The following is an 18,780-nucleotide window of genomic DNA, read 5'->3' on the forward strand; positions in this document are numbered from 1 at the left end:
GACGGACAGAGGGCTGTCCAGCCGGATGGATGCATGGACAGACACAAAGTCCTTGTTCGGTGCTACGTGTATGTGAATGGTGTATAAAATAAATAAACCATTCATGATCGTAGAGTTATGATCTCTGTCCAATTCACTGTTATACCATGACTGGAGGAAATCACTGCCAATGAACATCATCAGAGGAGAAGAAGTAAGAGTGAAAACTGAAAACAAATCTTTTTAAACTTTTACAATGTTTTATGTCTTCTTCATTTTTTTTGTCCAATAGTTGTATTGGTCTAAATTTAAAAAAGATGTTGTCGATCTTAACTCACGCCCAGACTTCTTCTTCTGACAGATGGCGCTGACGGCGAGAGCATCCATGTTGAGGCAAAATGCAAATACGGCGCAATAATGTCGTCACAAATATGACATTTAGCTGTTTCTTGGAACTGGCTGCAGCTGCGTTAATTCACTCTCTGTCTGTTTTCCTACTTTATGAAATTGACTCGACTGAAGCAACATAAATATCAGCAGCTGCTCTCGTTTATTTCTGCCTCTTCTTAAATTAAGACTCATTTCTCGGTGGTTCCAGTTTGAAAATTCAGTTGACAGTCACTGGAGACACTTTTATGATTCAATTTTGCCTCAAAGCCTCTTGAAAAATAAATGATGTCTGTGAGACTTGATTTATTTAATACATTTTTTTCTTTTTTTTTATAACACTAATATTTCTCTACCAGATTTTGACATAAAAGCATCAGCAAAAGCGATAACACTTCCTCTTCCAACATGACAAATGTTGAGAGTGAATCTAAATTTGCATGCGGCTCACTGAGCCTGGCTCACCTGAAGAATAGCACTCTGGGAAGTCAGTCAAGGTGCAGTCACTTGTAGAGATATAATGTGTGACAGTTCAATTCTCCTGGGACCTGGTGCTCTGATGTCAGCTCCAGTTTACATGCTCCCACCGAGCAGGCTGTTTCATGAACAACAAAAATAAGAAATAGTGGTTGTAGCTAAAACTCCTTAGTCAGCGACAAGTCTTTCAATAGACAAGGATTCACAGGGTGTTCTGTGCAAGAGTCTGAAACGACAAGATCCATTTTGTTTGTGTATCAATCTGCTCACTTGTAAATGTATTGCTTTATAAAGTTCTCCCCCCTCGTCTGAAATCTGGGCGAACGAAAGGTTATGAGAGCAGAGTCCATTATGATGTAATAATGGCTTCACTCCTCCTCCAGCCAGCTGTAATCACGCCCCGCTCTGTTTATACAACGAGTCCCTAGGAGGTGGAGATCTCTGGGATTTACGCGCCGTGACCAACCCTGATGTTTGACCAACCAAAGTGTTTTCAGTGGGCGGGGCTTAAGCACTTTTTCTAATGTAAAAAAATGAAAAGTTTTGTACAAACAGACACATACTGATGAGTACAATAGAGTCCAAATCTGTTTAAGAGACTTAAATCAATACATCAGTTGTCTTTTCAATAATGTTAATTTGGTTAAACTTGGGTGATTTCAAATTTGTGTTTTTTTTTGTATCTATATTTTAAGACATTTACATTTAGTTATAAAGTTCAACTCTCTGGACACGACAAAGTTGCACGTATTTTTGGTAATAAGGAATTTTTACACTGACAAAGCATTTTGACTAATGTAACATTTTCAAGGACTCCTGATATGGACACATTATGTGTAATAAGCCATTTATATTCCGAGCTACCATTGCCTCGCTTCTGTCCTGTAATTGCTTTCAAGTAATAACTTCTCGTGTGCGCATCCGTGCCTTTCACAGACGGTATCGACCCAAACTAACAACTCTACCAACTACTCCACCTCTGAATGAAGTATTATTTAATGACGGGTTGATGAATCTTCATGAAGCAGTGTCATGTTTAGTAACGCTCAGTAGGTGGCGCCCTTCCATTTAAAAATTATTAAATGTTCAAACAGTGCTTCTTTTACAGTCAAAACTTCATATTGAAAAACTATTTAATCCTATCATGCACCTACATCCATGGTTTCACTTACATGCATTTTCAGTGTGTCAGTAAAGTGACACTGTGTATCATTGAAGTGCAGTTCTTCCCTGTCACGTAATGTTTTGCTCTGCGACACCTATTAGTCCATTTCCTCGCTTGATCTCTGGCCCCTGATGAGTGATGTGAGCATGAATTCAGAATATTAGATTAGTCACTGCCGCGACTGTCGACTCCATGGCAACAAATAGCTTGGGAGGAAGACAACTCTGTAGGTGACCATGCAATATTTCTAATGTTTTACATTCAATTCATATGTTTATTATAAGTAAAACAAAAAACCTTCTTTTTACATGTTACTTATTTATATCCTCAATAACAGTGATATGTTGATGGAGCTTCATGAAGCAGTTCAGTTATTTTATTGTAACCTCGCAGGATTATGAAATGGAAGGCGCCACCTACTGGGCTCCACAAAATAAGACAGTGCTTCATGAAGCTTTTTCAACGCGTGAATTGGTGTGGTTAGTACGGTCGCCTCACAGCAAGAAGGTTGCTGGTTCGCTTCCAGGCCATGGCAACTTGTGACCTTTCTGTGTGGAGTTTGTATGTTCTCCCTGTGTTGCGTGAGTTAACTCCGGGTACCCCGGTTTCCTCCCGCAGTCCAAAAAAAACAAACAGATTGATTGAAAACTTGGGGAAATTTGTGAATTGTGAATGGTTGTCTGTCTTTGTGTGCCCTGTGAAAGACTGGCATCCTGTCCAGGGTGTCCCCTGCCTCTCACCCAATGAAACTGGGATAGGCTCCAGTCTCCCTGTGACCCCCACAAGGGATAAAGCGGTAGAAAATGAATTATTGAATGAATGTTACAGTACATACTGTGGATAACTTGATTTTTCTTTCCATTTTATGAGTCTACATTTTTTGTCTGTCTGACAGTTTATTTCACCAACACATTTTTTTATTTAGACCGACACAACTATTGGACAAAAAAAAAAAAGGAAAACCTTCTAAAAGTGTAAAAAGGTTTTATTTCAGTTTGTAACATAGTCATTCATAAATTAATCACTTTGTTTAAAAAAAACAACAACATGTCATGATACAAACCAAATCATCACTCAAACTAACAAAGATCAGGAGCAGTTCATCCACATGTTTATTCTTTCATCACAGCAGTGGTTTCCAGACCAGCGTCAGCATCACTTAATGAGCTGGAGCAGCAGACGACCGCCGCGTTACGGTGACGGGTTTCAAACCGGACACTGACTCAGACATCCTGCGAGGATGAATTAACTGCCCGTGGTCGTCAAATGAATTAATGTTCAGATGCACACATACACACACTTCAGGCCACAGTGTGAGGGTTAATTACTCATGAAATGGCACCGAGTTGTCGTTTTCCCGTTGGTTCAGTTTAACAATGTTTAAAATACAAATTTGAGACAAATTTACATTTTAACAGGTTGTTAAAAGAAAAAAGTCGAGCGGAACCAGGTCGGCGTCGGGGAAAGAATAAGGCAAATAAAGAAAAGCAGATAAATGAGGAACCATTTGTCTTTTTATCTTTGTACCCGAGACTTATGGATACTAAATACTATTTCATGTGGATTTGAAAAATAAACCTGATCATTAAGAGAAAAAGATACATTTTGACACATTTTTAAAATCAAGAATATTTCACCATTAGATTATTACAGTAACCCTGCAGGAGGGTAAACGATTAGCTGATTCATTTCAAATATCATGAAGAAAAACATTCATAAAATGCCCATTTATATTAAATAATTCATTTAAATTGCATGAAACGGATGTCGTAATTGTATTCATCATTAAATTACAACAGGGTATTACGATCCTTACGTCATTGTCACTCAAGCCTCCATTTTGTCATAAAGAACAAGACAACAAAGATGGCTCACTTCAGTTTGAACAGTCTGCCACACAATTTAAACGCAGTAAAAAATACATTCTAAGACTCTTCAAATTGTTTTTATAAATCCTTCTATCGTCATGTTTGGAGCAGAGAATGTAAACTGTGTGAGGTGAGGAGTTGCAACAGTGCCACAGAAAAAAAAAACCATCTGGTTTGTTGTAGAAAAACATCCACAAAACACACATAACTTCAGGCCCTTGCCCTTTCCAGCTCAGCAAGGCAGGTTTAAAAATATATTAATTTGACATCCAGCTGAAAATAATGTCAGCGTTTAATTTAAAGCTTCGCCCTCCACAGGGAGTCACCAACCCTCACTCCACGTGTTTAATGAGTCCTTACTTTGAGAGTTTGCTTTCCGTCTGTGGCACACTGCGCCCTGGCGGCCGCACGAGGAACTGCTACCTCGACGCGTCTGGGATGAGTTTCTTAAACCAGCGGCCGACAGCGACGTCGACTCGCAGCACAAACGTCACACCCACCAGTAGAAACACGCTGCTAACCAGGAACCCGGACGCCTCGAACATCAACCTGCGAGAAGAAAGCAGACGCTCTTACAATCCTGAGCACGAAAGATTACATTTGGGTTTTTTTTTATCACAGTACATCGACTCCATCGTCTCTGATGGTTTCCGACCTGTGATTCGGAAAATCCGAACATGCACTTACTTGGGTGCGAAGACCTTCCACACCATTAGGTGTCTCCGGAGAATGGCGGCGGCGCAGACCGAAGCGAAGACCTGTGGAGCAGACGAGGATCCTGAGTTGATGCGACATGACGTCTGGCTGATAAACAATCCTGCAACGGTGGCGAGGACGACAAAAGTCGGCACCTGAGCTCCTTGGATGAAGAGGTAGCGTGCGGAGAGTTGAAGGAGAGCGGCGCTGAAGAGCTGAGGGTTCTCCCGGAGTCTCATCTCCATCACAGCATCCTCGCTCTCGTCCCCGCAGGCCCTCGCCGTTCTGCTGGGGCCCCCTCGCACCTCACACACCAGGGGCCAGAACAAAAGCAAAGGACAGCCCACTGCAGGAAACACAAGTGTTTTTGTCACATATATTGTATTGTATTCCTATGGCTTTAAGTTAAACTCAATATTTCTCAAGCTTTTTAATATCATTGGAAATTAAATAATAATCTTAATCGTATTAAAAATAAAAAAACGCATGTTAATTATGAATTTGATGAAAGTTTTGTACAAAACAACTGTGCCTAAGATACGTTATTATTGTTTGTGTGTGTTTTATTGTTTGATTTTTCTACTTTTGTACAGCACTTGGTGGCCAACGTGTGTTGATCTTAGTAGCTTTATAAATAAAACTGTATGGTACGTGTGTACATCCATGAAGAATAATGTTGAATTCACACCTTCATGTTGCCCTAAGCAAACATCCCTTTTTTTTAAAGTTTCTAGGCGAACACCATTGTAGTAAAACTTGGTTTTATTGTTTAAATTAGTTCCGCTAATGTGTGAATCATCTTTAGAAATGTAACTAAAAAAAATTAAATACATATTTTCCAGATATAGTAACATCTTACTTATCATGTGTTCACTTGGAAAAACTTAAACGTTGGTTTATTACATTTTTATTCTAATTAAAGGATGTTTTTTATATAGATTCATGAATATAATGCCTCAGTTGGAACCCTGTGTCAGAGCTGGGTTGATGAGGTTTTATTAAAACAGCTAATGAGGTCAAAGGTGGCATGGAAATGTTTGAAATAACGTGTAATTACTGCATTGAATCTTCCTCTTTATCAGTGGCATCACGTACCTGCAAACAGGATGTACGATGCGAAGGTGTTCAAAGTGACCAGCGTGGCTGGCAGTGTCGTTCCAGTGTGTCCGTCAGGGAAGCCCACGAACGCGGCGCTCCACTGGATGGACGGGAAGGTCGGAAGGTGACCCGTTGCGTGGAAAAACTGAGTGGCAGCGAGTGACCACAAAACGATGGGGACCCAGGGAACGTTAAAGCCACCTGACGGAAGTGAGGAAAAACACAGGAGGATACATCAGATTTCTTTTAAACTACATAAAAAAAACAGGACACGATGATGGCACTGAACCGCACCTTCAGTGCCAGACAAAAGAGATTCCGTCGCTCCTTCTGCCGACTGCTGACAATTTTTCATTTTTTTTTAAAATGTTTTAATTTGTGTTTAAATTTAATAATAATTTAAATGTTTTTCCTACTTTCACTTTTGTTATTTTGACCTTTTAAGTATACATTTGTTGTTTAAGCGCTTTTTTACCCTGGTCTGGAAAAGCGTTCTATAAAAATAAATTACTTACTTACTTACTTTAGTACTTGCAGGTGTGTTTGTAGTTACTGTTATATTATCATCATTTCATTTATTTTGTATTTTATTAATATTATTTATTACTAATTTAAAAAATGTAATCCATTTTATAATTGCATTTATTATAATTTCATCACGTTGTGTGTATTGTCTTAATATAATGTGTATGTATGTTGAATCAATTTTATTAACTGCTGTGAGCTTCTTCATTGTGGGAGAAATTTAGGTGAATTAAAGGGATACTTCACCTAAAATTTCAAATTTTATCTATATCCAACATCATTGTGTGTGACAAAGGATTGGGATTATTTTCAGAGTTACATTTTGGACTTAAAGCAAAAATGTACGTCTGTATGACAGTCGTGGCTCACTTTAAATCATAGTCATATGGACGTACATTTCTATCTGCAACTCCAAAAAGGAACAAATTACTCTGAAAATAATCCCAACAAGTCGACATGAGGGCGAGTAGAACACGACTTAAATTTGAATTTTATATGATCTATCACTTTAATGAATCAGCCGATCAATAAGAGTCATCGGAAATGTCTCACCAGACTGTGTCCCGAGCTGTTTGTTGAGGTTTGTGGAGGAGGCGTGAATGTACAACAGCGCCCCCATTTGCAGCATCAGCAGAAGGAAAGCAGGAGCCATGCCCTCCGGGTGAAGCAGCAGGAGACCCACTGCAAGAACGCCACAGAGGAGAAGCAGCGGCGCCGAGTAGATGGTTCCCAGTCCGTACGCCTCCACGGCGGGTCTCCCGTCGTCCTCCCGGCTCCCGCTCGCCTCCCCGTCGTTGAGCGACTGCCTCATGCGCTGGTAGATCTGGGGGATGAGGTGGTGGAGCTCGGCTTGGGGGCTCATGCCGGTGCTGGCGCGGTAGCTCGGCGGTGGGGGGGACGGACCCTTGGCGGAGGCGGCGCCCCGGCTCTTCACGAACACGGTGAGAGGGTCCAGCCAGATGAGCAGCAGCGCCAAACCCAGGAGGCAGAAGGCGGTCCTGGGGAGGACGAGCTGGGCCACGCCGATGAGCTCGGCCAAACTCCTGAAGCTGTCCTCTTGGGTCGCCCCGACGGCCCAGTGCAGGCCCAGACACACGGACAGCGACGGCAGGATCCAGCGGGCCGTGAAAACCGTCGCCCCCGACGAGTTCAGATTCCCATAGTGGCGCAGGCAGAGCTTCAGGAGATACGCGCACAAACCGAGCGATAGAACGGAGAGGATATAGTGGATGTTCTTGAGCCGACTGTCCTGCATGCGCGACAGCGACGACAGGAAGGACGACGGCTGGCAGTCGCCCTGTTCTTCCCGACAGTTGTGGAAGGAGAGCGAGAGAGAGACGCTGCCTATCAGCAGAGCGACACAGGTGAGGAGCGTGCCGCTCTCTTTTCTCATGGTGGACGCGGACAACGTGGAGGTCTGCAGCAGCCCGGCGGGCTTGGACAGGTCGGGCCCGGGCGGCAGCAACAAGCCGTCCCAGTTGAGCTGCAGGGGGATGTACAGTACAAACGAGAACACCAGGAAGGTAACGACGCGTCCCTCGGCGATCACGTAGCTGTCGGAGAGCAGCGAGGCGCAGCGCAGGAACAACACCGCGAAATGGGCGACTAACAAGTGACGGGGGGATAAAAAGCTAGAAAACTTTGGCGCCTTCGATCCGTTCCTCACCACGGGAAACGTCCTGGAATGATACGCCTTGTAGAAGAAGAGGAGCTGGGAGCTCAGAGTAGCTGCGGCGAAACACCAGGGCAGATCCGTGTAGCCCTGCGAGAGAAGCTGACCGGCAGCCACGGCGACGCCGACGGTCGCGGCCGTCGCGACCGACGACTTCAGTCTGGGTCCTTTCTCGCTCAGCAGTAAGAGCGACAGCTCGGATAACGTGAAACACATGCCGCACGCCAGCGCCAGGATGATTAACCCCGCCGCCATTTTGAGGGGGTTGAATTTGGCCCAGGTGGCGCGGCACGTGTCCCGGACCGAGGTGAGGTAGGCCTGCACGGAGGCGGTCAGCTCCGGAGAGGAAGAGCGACCGGATTGAACGAAGGAGAGGTATTCCGACGAGAGGCGGGAGAAGTCCTCCTTCAGCTTGGCGAGGACATCCGGGGGGATGTCCTTGGCCATGACGGAGTACGTCTCCAGGAAACGGTTCACCTATAGAAAGAAATAGAAAATAAATATGTAGTTTCAAGATTGAATCACTCTTATTATTTCTGAGGAAGTCGGCAGCACCTGCTTTGCGTTGATCCACAGCGCCTCCAACTGGCTCAGACCATCCCCTCTTCCTTTTGCGTGACCATGGGACGGGAATAAGGGAAGAAGAACTTGCCCCACGCTGCTGTACGGGATGGGGATTCCCAGCAGGAGAGCGAGGGTCGGCACGAGGTCCGTTTGTGGAACCACGTCTGGTTCGCTCTACAAATGAAACAAAATGAAAGCTCGATGATCGGTGAAACCATGCATATGTCAAGCGGATTATCTTATGGTGAAGTCAAACCTGTGACGGTGGTCCGGGAAAAAGCGGGGCCGGACTGTAGAGGAAAATGGCGGCATCCGTCTCCTTCTCACTTTCGCCACCGTGGTCTCCCGTGTCCGTCATGCCGTGATCGCCCATCACCACCAGAAGTGTGTCATTCTGTAAACGTTCAATCACAGACCTGGAGAGAAAAAAATCAATATTGATCAATCAATAAACTTTTACCTTACCTTAACCTTACCTTAAAAGCAAAAAAAGCCAAATTACTTTTAAACAAATTTCAAACTTAATAACTACTCTACAACCTGCCATGGCCCAAAGACAACACCAGGGATACCCCAAACACATTTGTTTTCAGCTTCTGGATGATTTTGACCCAGAGACCACAGGATGGTTAAGATAGGAAAAATCATTGAGAGCAAAATAAGATTCTAAATATTTTCGTGGCTCACACCAGTGCCAGGAAAGTGCAATGTTAATGTTGTGGCTTCTCTGCTGCGTCGTTGCAACAAACCACTAGTGGATCTTTTCTGCAAAATGTGAGACATGCTCTTGTTATCGTCAATTTTTGGTTTTATCTTCCAAAAGAAGAAAATATTAAAAGAAAATGTGAAAAATGTTACACAAAATCTGAATTTAATTTGAAAGGATCATGTTAAATCATGTCAGCTGCCATAACTGAAATTAAGGTTCAATCTCTGTTAACAAGACCTGGTCAAACTGTGACTTATTATGACTCCAATAACGTCAAAATAAAATCATCTGATCATTTAGAAATATTTCCGAGAGCCAAATAACAAATGCAATCATGTAGTTCTATTATTTATTACTATTGAAAAAATGTTTTTAATCTATAACTTAATTATCTCTTTATTGATCTTTTAATGAAGAGTTACGTACCTAAAGTAAACTGAAAGAAACTTTTTTATAGAAACAAAATCTATAAAAAAATTTAAAGAATCAACATTTTCTATTTTCTTACCGAATGACTCCGTCCATCTGCGTGAGCTTGTCCGCCATCGCAGGGTGGTCGGGGCCAAATCTGTGACCACAGTGATCCACACCAAGAAAGTGGGCCACCAGGAAATCCCAGTCGTTACCAGACACTGTCAAAACCAACAACAAAAGACAGATAAAAGAGTTGCATCACTCGGGGCACCATGTTATCGTGAAAAATGCAAAGCAAAAATCAAAGACATACTGGTTGTGTAAAGGTGCTGGAGGATCCCATTGTCCACAGTGTGCAGGTCTTTGACATTAAAGGATGGGAAGGGGAGAGAACGGTAGAACTTCTTGGGGAACAGATTTTCCCAGGTGTCATCACCCATAAATACCACACGCTTGCCTGAGAAAAGAAAAAAAAAAGGAAAATGTTATGAATTTAAAATATCAATATTCATTTTAGAAATAACCAAGAAAGAAATGAATACAATTCCCAAAGGGGAATAATCTTTGAAGGCCAAAGAAATGTTTGTAAATAATATAATTACATACAACAATAAAACGAAAGACATCTATTTTTTAACCCTTCTCCTATCTCTGGGTCAAGGTGACCCGATGGCACGAAAACATACTTGTTTGTTTGTTATCCCTTTGCCACTGTATTTCTAGAAACCTGGGCAGCCATTCTACTACACCTAAAAACACACAAGGGATACCCCCAAACACATTTGTTTTCAGGCCATCGGGTCACCTTGACCCAGAGACAACACAAGGGATACCCCAAACACATTTGTTTACGGGCCATCATATTATCCTGACCTAGAGATGACACAAAATTTTAATTTGAACACATTTTCTTAATACCTCCAGTTTACACTAAATGTAATTTAATGTAATATGCAATTTATATTCTTTAAACTCTCCAAGATGCAGTAAGTCCCTCATCATGACCATGTATTGAAGTTATAACTTTATAAAGTTGCTGCCCGTCAGAAATCTCGGTAAGGTAAGGTAAGGTAAAACTTTATTGATTCCTCAGGAGGTCTCCTTCGGGAAATTGTTTTTTTCCAATAGCCACAGAAAATACAGCAATTTTTCATAAAAATAAATCAAAATAAAATACGAACAAGAACATAAAGAGAAAGAACAAGATGACACAATCTAAGTCTAAAGATAAAGACAAAAAACATAGCTCAAAGTAAAACAAGAGGATAGTAAACAAGGTCACGAGAGCCGAGTCTATTATGACGTAAAAATGCTCTTTACTCTCCTCCTCCAGTCAGCCGTAATCACACCCCACTTTGTTTATACAACAAGTCCTTCGGAGGTGGAGATTTTATGGGATTGCTGACACGCGGTGGCAAACCTCGATGTTTAACTAACCACAGCAGAGGGGTTTGTGGTTATGGTAAACAAGATTGTATCTTCTGAAAAACGTGTTTTCGGTGAAGCAAATTTCTAAGGTAAATATTTCAATGTAAAGAGAGTTTTGAACTAACAGACACTGAGTACAATATAGGTTTAATATCTATTTAAGAGACTTTTAAATCAACACATTAGTTGATCTTTAACTTATCTTATGACTCGATGACAGGGGACACTGTGACCTTGACTAAAGTGTGTGTGATGACTACAACTCCACGTTTTGTTTACACTGCGTCCCTTGGAATGTCTTCAAAGTTTTTGTCTAAATTTCCTGCTCTCTTTACTCACCCACTTGCCCGAGCTGATGGATGAGATTGTCCTCCAGGATGGCACTGGACGCGAAGTTATTCCCCACGTCCACGAACGTGGGCAGAGACCCGGTGGTGAACCCTTTGATCCTCTGCATGGTGGTGGTGGGTGGGTCGGCGCGGAACGTGTACAGCCGACCGTGGGACGGCCGGGACGCGGCGGTCTCCTCCAGCACCGGCAGCTTGTTCTGGTACGGTCTCGGCGTCGTGTTGTTCGGGTCGAACCGGGCGAAGTCTATCTTCAGGGCGTCGATGATGAGCAGCACCGCCCGCTGGAAACGCGGCTCGATGCCGCAGAAGTCGCCCGGTTCCTCGCCGGGCTTCAGGACGTCCCCGCAGGTGCTGGTCCGGTTCACCTCCAGCCGCACCAGCAGGAACCCGCCCACGAACAGGTAGATTCCCACGAAGTACACGGAGCACATCCACAGGAGCAGGAGCAGCACCGGAAGACGCTTCATCCTTTCGAAGAAACTTCAAATGTTAGCGGCTATAAACTAGCATTTGTGGGGGGGATTCTGGTTCTGTTAGCTCGTTCTAGCTCTTTTTCACCACTGACCTTGTAGCGGGGCTGCTCGTCTCTCGGGCAGGGGGCGGGCACGGGGCAGGTTTAGGGAAGTAAGGTCTCGGTGCAGGTGTTCTCGTGGAAACACACCCCGACAGGGACATCTAGCTCACCTTCATTGGGACTCGGGTTCATTGGGTGTCAGGTAGGAACCGAAAAAGTGCGCCGGCGGAAGTACGCGGCGGAAGACGTTCAGTGAAGGACCAGGATGAATGCCTTCCCCGGAACAAGAACAAATCAGTCTGGAGTGATTATTTTTTGTTCTCACTGTTTTTATTTATATATAACTATATTATTTAAAGGATGAACTTTTCGCGTCAAAAGTAAAAAACAATAAATAAAAACAATATTTGAAACTACTATGAGAACTTCACTTCATCTTATTATTTAAATGTTACATTTGTTAGAGGTCACGAGTTTAAATCGAATTATTTTTACCGTTTTTAATGTTACACTACTTATAAGTAAGTATTTTTTATTTATATAGCGCTTTTCCAGACCAGGGTCATAAAGCGCTTAAACAATCAAAACAATACTCAATACAGTATGTACTTTAAAGGTCAAGATAGTACTGAGAATAAAACAGGAGTTCCAGGAAAACAAGGAAAAGGTAAAAGGTAAAAACTTTATTGATCCCTCAGGAGTTCTCCTTCAGGAAATGTTTTTTTTTTCCAATAGCCACAGAAAATACAGCAGTTTTTCATAAAAAAATAATCAAAATAAAAATAAGAACAAGAACAAAGAGAAGATGATACAATCTAAGTCTAAAGATAAAAGCCTGAACAAATAAAAATGTTTTTAAATGTTTCTTGAAAGAGTCAGTAGACTCCATCAAGCGCAAAGAGAGGAAGATCGTTCCAAAGCTTAGGAGCAACAGCCTGGAAGGATTTCTCTCCTCTGGTCAGTAGATTCTGATCCACAGACCTCAAAGCCCGAGCTGGGGTGTAAGGCAGGATAACTTTAATCTTAACATTTACTTGTTTACCGTTTCCTCCTCATTTCGTATTATTAGTTGTTAATACATAACTATCAACAGATAGTACCATGACTCACGACACAGATGCAAAAAAAAAAAAGGAACGTCTTTATTTGAGAAATAATTAAGAACAGAAATATTTAAAACGATTCATACCTTCATCAGATCTTTTAAGCCACATACATTAATAAAAGGAAATCTAGATTCAAATTTGTTTTTTTAATATAAAGGGTCTGTCGTTTGAAATTCATTAGGATTTCTTTAAAATGCAGAATAACATAAATAAGACAAGGGGAACATATGGAAAAGATACTACTGATATTATTCATAGCATGTATATTGACACCTCTTCTACTTGAAAGGATGAACTTTTTGAAGACCGGATAGCAGTTATTAAGAAGTTTAAGAGAGAGCAGGGGAAATTGAAAACAGTTTTTGAAAACTGTAACCCTTTAAATGACTTCATTCTTATTTTAAAATAAAATTCAACCCAAATAATAAACCCAACAAAATGTTTTAAGTCCAAACTGACACTCTCTTCACATAAATGACTCCATCTGGTTCACGTTTACATTTATTGACATCATTTTCTTGCTTCTAAATCATTGAGGTGTTTCTTTGTCATTCATCATCGCTTCACTCTTCTCTTCAACCGCCGGCAGGGTTTGTGTTGTCTTCGCCAAGGAACCGTAAATAGCCATTGCCTGAGGGAAGCAAAACATTATTTAGTCATTAACAACTTCAATTATATATACACATTTAAAAATTCTTGCTTTCTTCAAATACAGACCTGTGTGACCATGCCCGTGACATCCCCGGAGTTGGATGGTAGAAGGATTGTGTTGCCCTTTTTTGCAAGGTTAGAGAAAGCAGCCACGTACTGCTCAGCTACACCAAGAGATGCTGCAGCATTTCCATTCTGTAAGAAAAGGAAGCAAAACCCATGAAACTTCGCAAACATCTTTCATTTGACATGGCTTTGGAAATATAAAAAACGGCAACACTCAATACAATAAAACCAAGCAGTATTTCACCTGTTGAGTCAGTGCATCAGAGAGCATACAGATGGCTTTTGCTTTCGCCTCAGCTTTGGCCGTAACTGCTTGGGCTTCACCTTGAGGAACAAAAACCATAACGTGTTAACTTTTTTTTTTAATTCATGCAAAAGACCTGCATCAAAGTTGTATGGAACTAAAAACTGCATTTAAAATGGCCCCTTACCCATTGCTTTATTGATCTGCTCTATTTTTTCAGCCTCAGAGGCCAAAATCTGAGATTGTTTAGAACCTTCGGCCACATTAATGGCAGCCTCTCTTGTTCCCTCCGACTCCAGCACAGTGGCTCTCTTCTTACGTTCGGCCTCCACCTGAACAAACGCAAAGCACACAGATGTTTGAGTACTTTTCTGGCTAAAAAAAACTAAATTAAAGCTGAATATCAAAGAAAAGATATCTGATTTTGTTTAAAGTCAGAATCATTTCACTTGCAGAAGGAGAGAGCAATACAGAACATAGTCTGTTCGATCTCTCTCTAAAGCCGTTAGGCTGTTGCTGTATCCTCTTTCATTTACACAAATGTTAATTATTTTACTTCACAGGTTTCAACCAAACACAAACTTGAATGAGCCATTATCGTTCAAGGTTGGGGTAAGCCTTCACTTCTTCAGGGACCTGGCACAAACTCATCTGTTCTCCCCACACCCTTTAACCACACAAGCAGTAATAAAAAAACACAAAAAGCAGTGATCGGGTACAATAATATATGTGGTTTGGTAAATATTACAATATACTTTAAGCTCAGCCTTCCCATCAGTAATACTCCGGCAAGCTACATTTAAGAGGTTGATGGTATTGTGATGCCCTCGAAGTCATGGGTTAAAACGCACCTGCATCTGCATGGACTCCTTCACCCGTGGGGGAACCATTATATCTTTGATTTCATAACGAAGACACCGGATGCCCCAGTCCTCTGCTGCTTGGTTGATGGAGTGAACGATGTTGGCGTTGAGGCATTCCCTTTCCTACATAAAAAACGTAAGATATGAACGCACCATAAATGAGATACAAAATAAGAAGATAATAGTGACCTACCATAAACACTTTGTCCAGCGTTAGTTTGCCCAGTTCTGAACGCATGGTGGTCTGTGCCAACTGTGTGACAGCGTATTCTGGATCCTCAACACCATAACTGGCCTGTTGATATGATTGGAAAGAAAAACTACCATTAAAAAGAAAGTGGGAAATCGCACAAAATATAAAAAACACACTTTCACATGCTCACCTTGTAGGGGTCAAGGATTCTTAAAAAAAGTACACCATCAATCTGTAAAGTTACGTTATCTGTAACAACAACAGGAAATTAATTTGTTGATCATCTCATTTTAATCAAAACAGAGTACAAAATTGTTCTTACCAAGGGAAACAGCAGATTGTTCTGGGACATCAATAACAATTTCTTTAAGAATTTGCACATAGCGGACTCTGTCGACTATAGGAATGAGGAAATTTAATCCCTAGAAAGAGACAAAGAATATCCATATTCGTTTCCAGTAAGAAATAAACCATTTGTAAAGTGAGAAACAATATTTACCGGCTCCAAGATCCGATTAAAGCGACCCATTCGCTCCACCAACCAGGCTTCTTGTTGTGGCACAAACATCACCACCGTATTCATGGGCAAGCCGGAAGCCCATCGCTGCTGACCCGGCGTCACCCACAACTTTGGTGCCCTTCGCTGGGATTGCTGCAAGCATGCAAGTTAGGTTAGGTAGAACTTTATTGATCCGTCAGGAGGTCTCCTTCGGGAAATTGTTTTTTTTTTTTACAAATTATCCACAGCAAATACAGCAATTTTTCATAAAAAATATTCAAAATAAAATAAGAACAAAGAAAAAAAAAGAGAAAGAACAAGATGATACAATCTTTGTCTTTGATCTATGTTCTTTATCTTTAGACTAAGGATACAATGACTAACATAGAACAGAACATCATGACACTTTTACTCCACTCCTGCCCCCGAACTCAGAATTGTACAATTTAATAGTAAGTAAGTAATTTTTATTTGTATAGCACTTTTTCAGACCAGGGTCACAAAGCGCTTAAACAATCAAAACAATACTCAATAAAGTATATACTTTAAAGATCAAGATAAAACCTATAACACAACAGGAGTTCCAGAAAATCAAGGAAAAGCCTGAACAAATAAAAATGTCTTAAGATGTTTCTTGAAGGAGTCAGTAGACTCCATCAAGCGCAAAGAAAGAGGAAGATCGTTCCAAAGCTTAGGAGCAACAGCCTGGAAGGATTTCTCTCCTCTGGTCCTGAGCCGTGTGCATGGAACCATCAGTAGATTCTTATCCACAGACCTCAGAGCCCGAGCTGGGGTGTAAGGCTGGATCAGATAAGTGATGTAAGGAGGAGCCTGACCATGAATAGCTCTGATAGTAAGAACCAGAATTTTAAAAAATGATTCTGAAAGAAACTGGAAGCCAGTGAAGAGTTTTAAGGATTGGAGAAATGTGAGTTCTTCTACTTGAGCAGGTCAGAATTCTCGCTGCAGAGTTCTGAATCAACTGGAGGCGAGACAACTCCTTCTTGTTAAGACATGAAAACAAACTGTTACAATAGTCCAGACGAGAAGACACAAACACATGGATTACAAGCTCCAGATCATGTTGCGACAACATTTTCCTAAGTTTAGAGAGTTTTCTCAGTTGAAGGAAACAGTTTCTGGTCAGTTTTCTACAGTGTTGAACAAGAGACATGTCTTTATCAAATACAACACCCAGGTTTCTCAGGCTCAGTTTGACAGACTGACTTCACCAAAGTACACATCGTTGTCTGGATCTCAAATCTTTAGAGATGATTTTCCTTGTTGTTTCTCCCTCACTCAAATGTTATGCCAATGCAAAAAGTAAATACAGTTGTAAAACAGCGTCCAGTAATTGATCCATCATGACCTCATATGTTTGCAACGGATTGATCAACATCAATACATGACACATATCCATTGTTCGAGATTATGATCGATGGATAAACATTTGTGAGAAAATCAGTCCCTTCATAAAGATACTTAACGTCAAATAAAACTTAACAGCGCTTTGTTTAACCGAGCCAATTCAAACACGGAATAAAAACGGTGTAACAAGGACCAACTGTAAAATATATATATATATGAATATCTTATATGGAAATATATCGTTTGTCGTTTTATTCAAACTTTAACCTGCAGCCAGACGACAGGAAGTAACACGTAATAGTGAAAGTAACGATTTTCATTCTCCAGAAGTAGCACGCTTCTGTACGAACGTACACTTATTTTAAAAGTACCTGCAAAAGAGCGCCACCAGTCCGAACCAGTGTTCGAAGCATTCTTCCTCTGTGTCTTGCAAATCTAGATGGTTTTTTTAGACACTCAAAGAACGATCTCCATCCACGGGGAACTCAGAATCATGTGTGACCCCTCTAGAGCAGGAAACGTAACGTTGCGTCACCGCTGTTGCATCGAAGAAAGCCGTAGTGGAAACAAGATCAGCAGAAACGGTTCCGCTAAGGCATAGCCCACATGTGTCGATCTATTTATTAATGTTTTACTATTTGAGGAGCTTTGTTAATATTAGTATACTTGGAAAATATGACTTTGATTTATTAGTATACTTTAAAGTTATTTGTATTTAGCCGCTTTTTACCACATCAATAATACATATATATCTTTTTTTTATAAAACGGATCACTAATTGTTATAGTTATAGTGACTCTTGTTTTTTTTTTAAATAACAACAAAATATTTTATCGAAATATTTCATATATTGCTTGATATTTCTAAGCATGCTATTCAACATTACGTACACTAGGGGGCACTTTTGTCTCTGGAAGCTGTGAGGGGGGAACTGTTTTGATGGGCTGTGTAGAGTCTCTCAATAACTTTTTATACATTCATATTATTTGTGAAGGTAAGAGTCACATTCAAATCTAAAAAATAAGGGGAATATAGAGTGGATTTTATTGAGTGATTAAATACGCCAAATATATTACCAGTTTACTATTAGAAGCTGGAAGGGGGTTATTTTGGGGAAAATGTTCAAGTTATTTATTTACTCATAAAAACCCTTTTCATATGACTTCAATCATATCATATTTCTAACTTAAATATAAACAGAAACAAATCGTGTTTTTTTAACACTACTGGCAATAAACATTTTCTAATTTTCATTTTATTGAGATTTGTTGTCATATTATTGAAAAACGGTTGTAATATATTGGGGTTTACGGTCTTAATTGTAACATTGAAGTGGCCAATCATTCTCACATCTAGCACTGAATTGGCTGAACCTGTCTATATAAAAATCGGCGAAATTAAAATTCTTCCCGCTTGATTACTTTTAAGTGATCAAGTACCGAACGAAAAATGGAAATCTTTCACGATGAAGTTCGCCATTTCTTGCTCAATAACGACTACAACAACCTTACTCTTGACTGTGATAATTCTAAGAACAGAAGGAGGATAATTAGGAGAGCAGCAAAGAACTACACCATCAAAGGTAAGCACTAATTATATGTATCTTAAAGACTAGATTTTAAGTTATCTGCATTTTTTTTCTAATAAATAGATGCAAATTTAGTGAACATCTTAGTTAACCACCCTTAAAAGGTTTATCTGATTGCTTTTTATTGTATATGAATGAGAAAATGATTTTAATATGTTTAATTTTTGTTTTCTAATAAACAAATATAAATGTAGTGAAAATCTTTCTAATTCACCCAAAAAGTTTTTATCTGATTGCTTTTTTATTGTATATGTATGAGAAAATGATTTTAATATATGTTTAATTTTTGTTTTCTAATAAACAAATATACATGTAGGGAAAATCTTTCTAATTCACCCAAAAAGTTTTATCTGATT

The 18,780-nt window shown here is 40.6% G+C and overlaps 2 protein-coding genes and 1 long non-coding RNA gene across 3 annotated transcripts in view; all 3 read right to left on the minus strand.

Moving 5' to 3' along the window:
* Positions 1-18,780, minus strand: part of LOC148079696 (uncharacterized) — a 251,374-nt gene that overhangs the window by 220,331 nt on the left and 12,263 nt on the right. The gene's annotated exons all lie outside the window — the stretch shown is intronic.
* pigo (phosphatidylinositol glycan anchor biosynthesis, class O) lies at positions 2,997-12,010 on the minus strand. The gene is made up of 11 exons (XM_087791362.1): positions 11,898-12,010; positions 11,322-11,800; positions 9,868-10,011; positions 9,649-9,772; positions 8,688-8,847; positions 8,423-8,605; positions 6,748-8,344; positions 5,668-5,871; positions 4,728-4,918; positions 4,564-4,634; positions 2,997-4,425 (listed from the first exon to the last, which is right to left on the minus strand). The coding sequence occupies exons 1-11, from the start codon at positions 12,005-12,007 to the stop codon at positions 4,296-4,298; spliced, it is 3,393 nt and encodes a 1,130-aa protein (XP_087647488.1). The 5' UTR covers positions 12,008-12,010; the 3' UTR covers positions 2,997-4,295.
* stoml2 (stomatin (EPB72)-like 2) lies at positions 12,971-17,359 on the minus strand. Its single transcript, XM_087792529.1, has 10 exons — positions 17,208-17,359; positions 15,469-15,621; positions 15,292-15,391; positions 15,160-15,218; positions 14,970-15,071; positions 14,765-14,899; positions 14,101-14,245; positions 13,914-13,993; positions 13,670-13,798; positions 12,971-13,583 (listed from the first exon to the last, which is right to left on the minus strand). The coding sequence occupies exons 1-10, from the start codon at positions 17,247-17,249 to the stop codon at positions 13,482-13,484; spliced, it is 1,047 nt and encodes a 348-aa protein (XP_087648655.1). The 5' UTR covers positions 17,250-17,359; the 3' UTR covers positions 12,971-13,481.

Source organism: Callionymus lyra, chromosome 5 (assembly GCF_982586985.1).
Source record: "Callionymus lyra chromosome 5, fCalLyr1.hap1.1, whole genome shotgun sequence".
In the NCBI taxonomy this organism is placed as follows: Eukaryota; Metazoa; Chordata; class Actinopteri; order Syngnathiformes; family Callionymidae; genus Callionymus; species Callionymus lyra.

Bases quoted from the DNA above. Each gene is read 5' to 3' on its own strand.
- pigo (XM_087791362.1), bottom strand. From the start codon at position 12,007: ATGTCCCTGTCGGGGTGTGTTTCCACGAGAACACCTGCACCGAGACCT. The intron at 10,012-11,321 runs GTGAGTAAAGAG...TTCTTTTCTCAG, and splicing joins CCATCAGCTCGGGCAAGTGG to GCAAGCGTGTGGTATTTATG. The intron at 4,919-5,667 runs GTACGTGATGCC...TGTTTCCTGCAG, and splicing joins ATCGTACATCCTGTTTGCAG to TGGGCTGTCCTTTGCTTTTG.
- stoml2 (XM_087792529.1), bottom strand. From the start codon at position 17,249: ATGCTTCGAACACTGGTTCGGACTGGTGGCGCTCTTTTGCAG. The intron at 15,622-17,207 runs GTACTTTTAAAA...GCATGCTTGCAG, and splicing joins CTGGTGGCGCTCTTTTGCAG to CAATCCCAGCGAAGGGCACC. The intron at 13,584-13,669 runs GTCTGTATTTGA...TGCTTCCCTCAG, and splicing joins TCACGGGCATGGTCACACAG to GCAATGGCTATTTACGGTTC.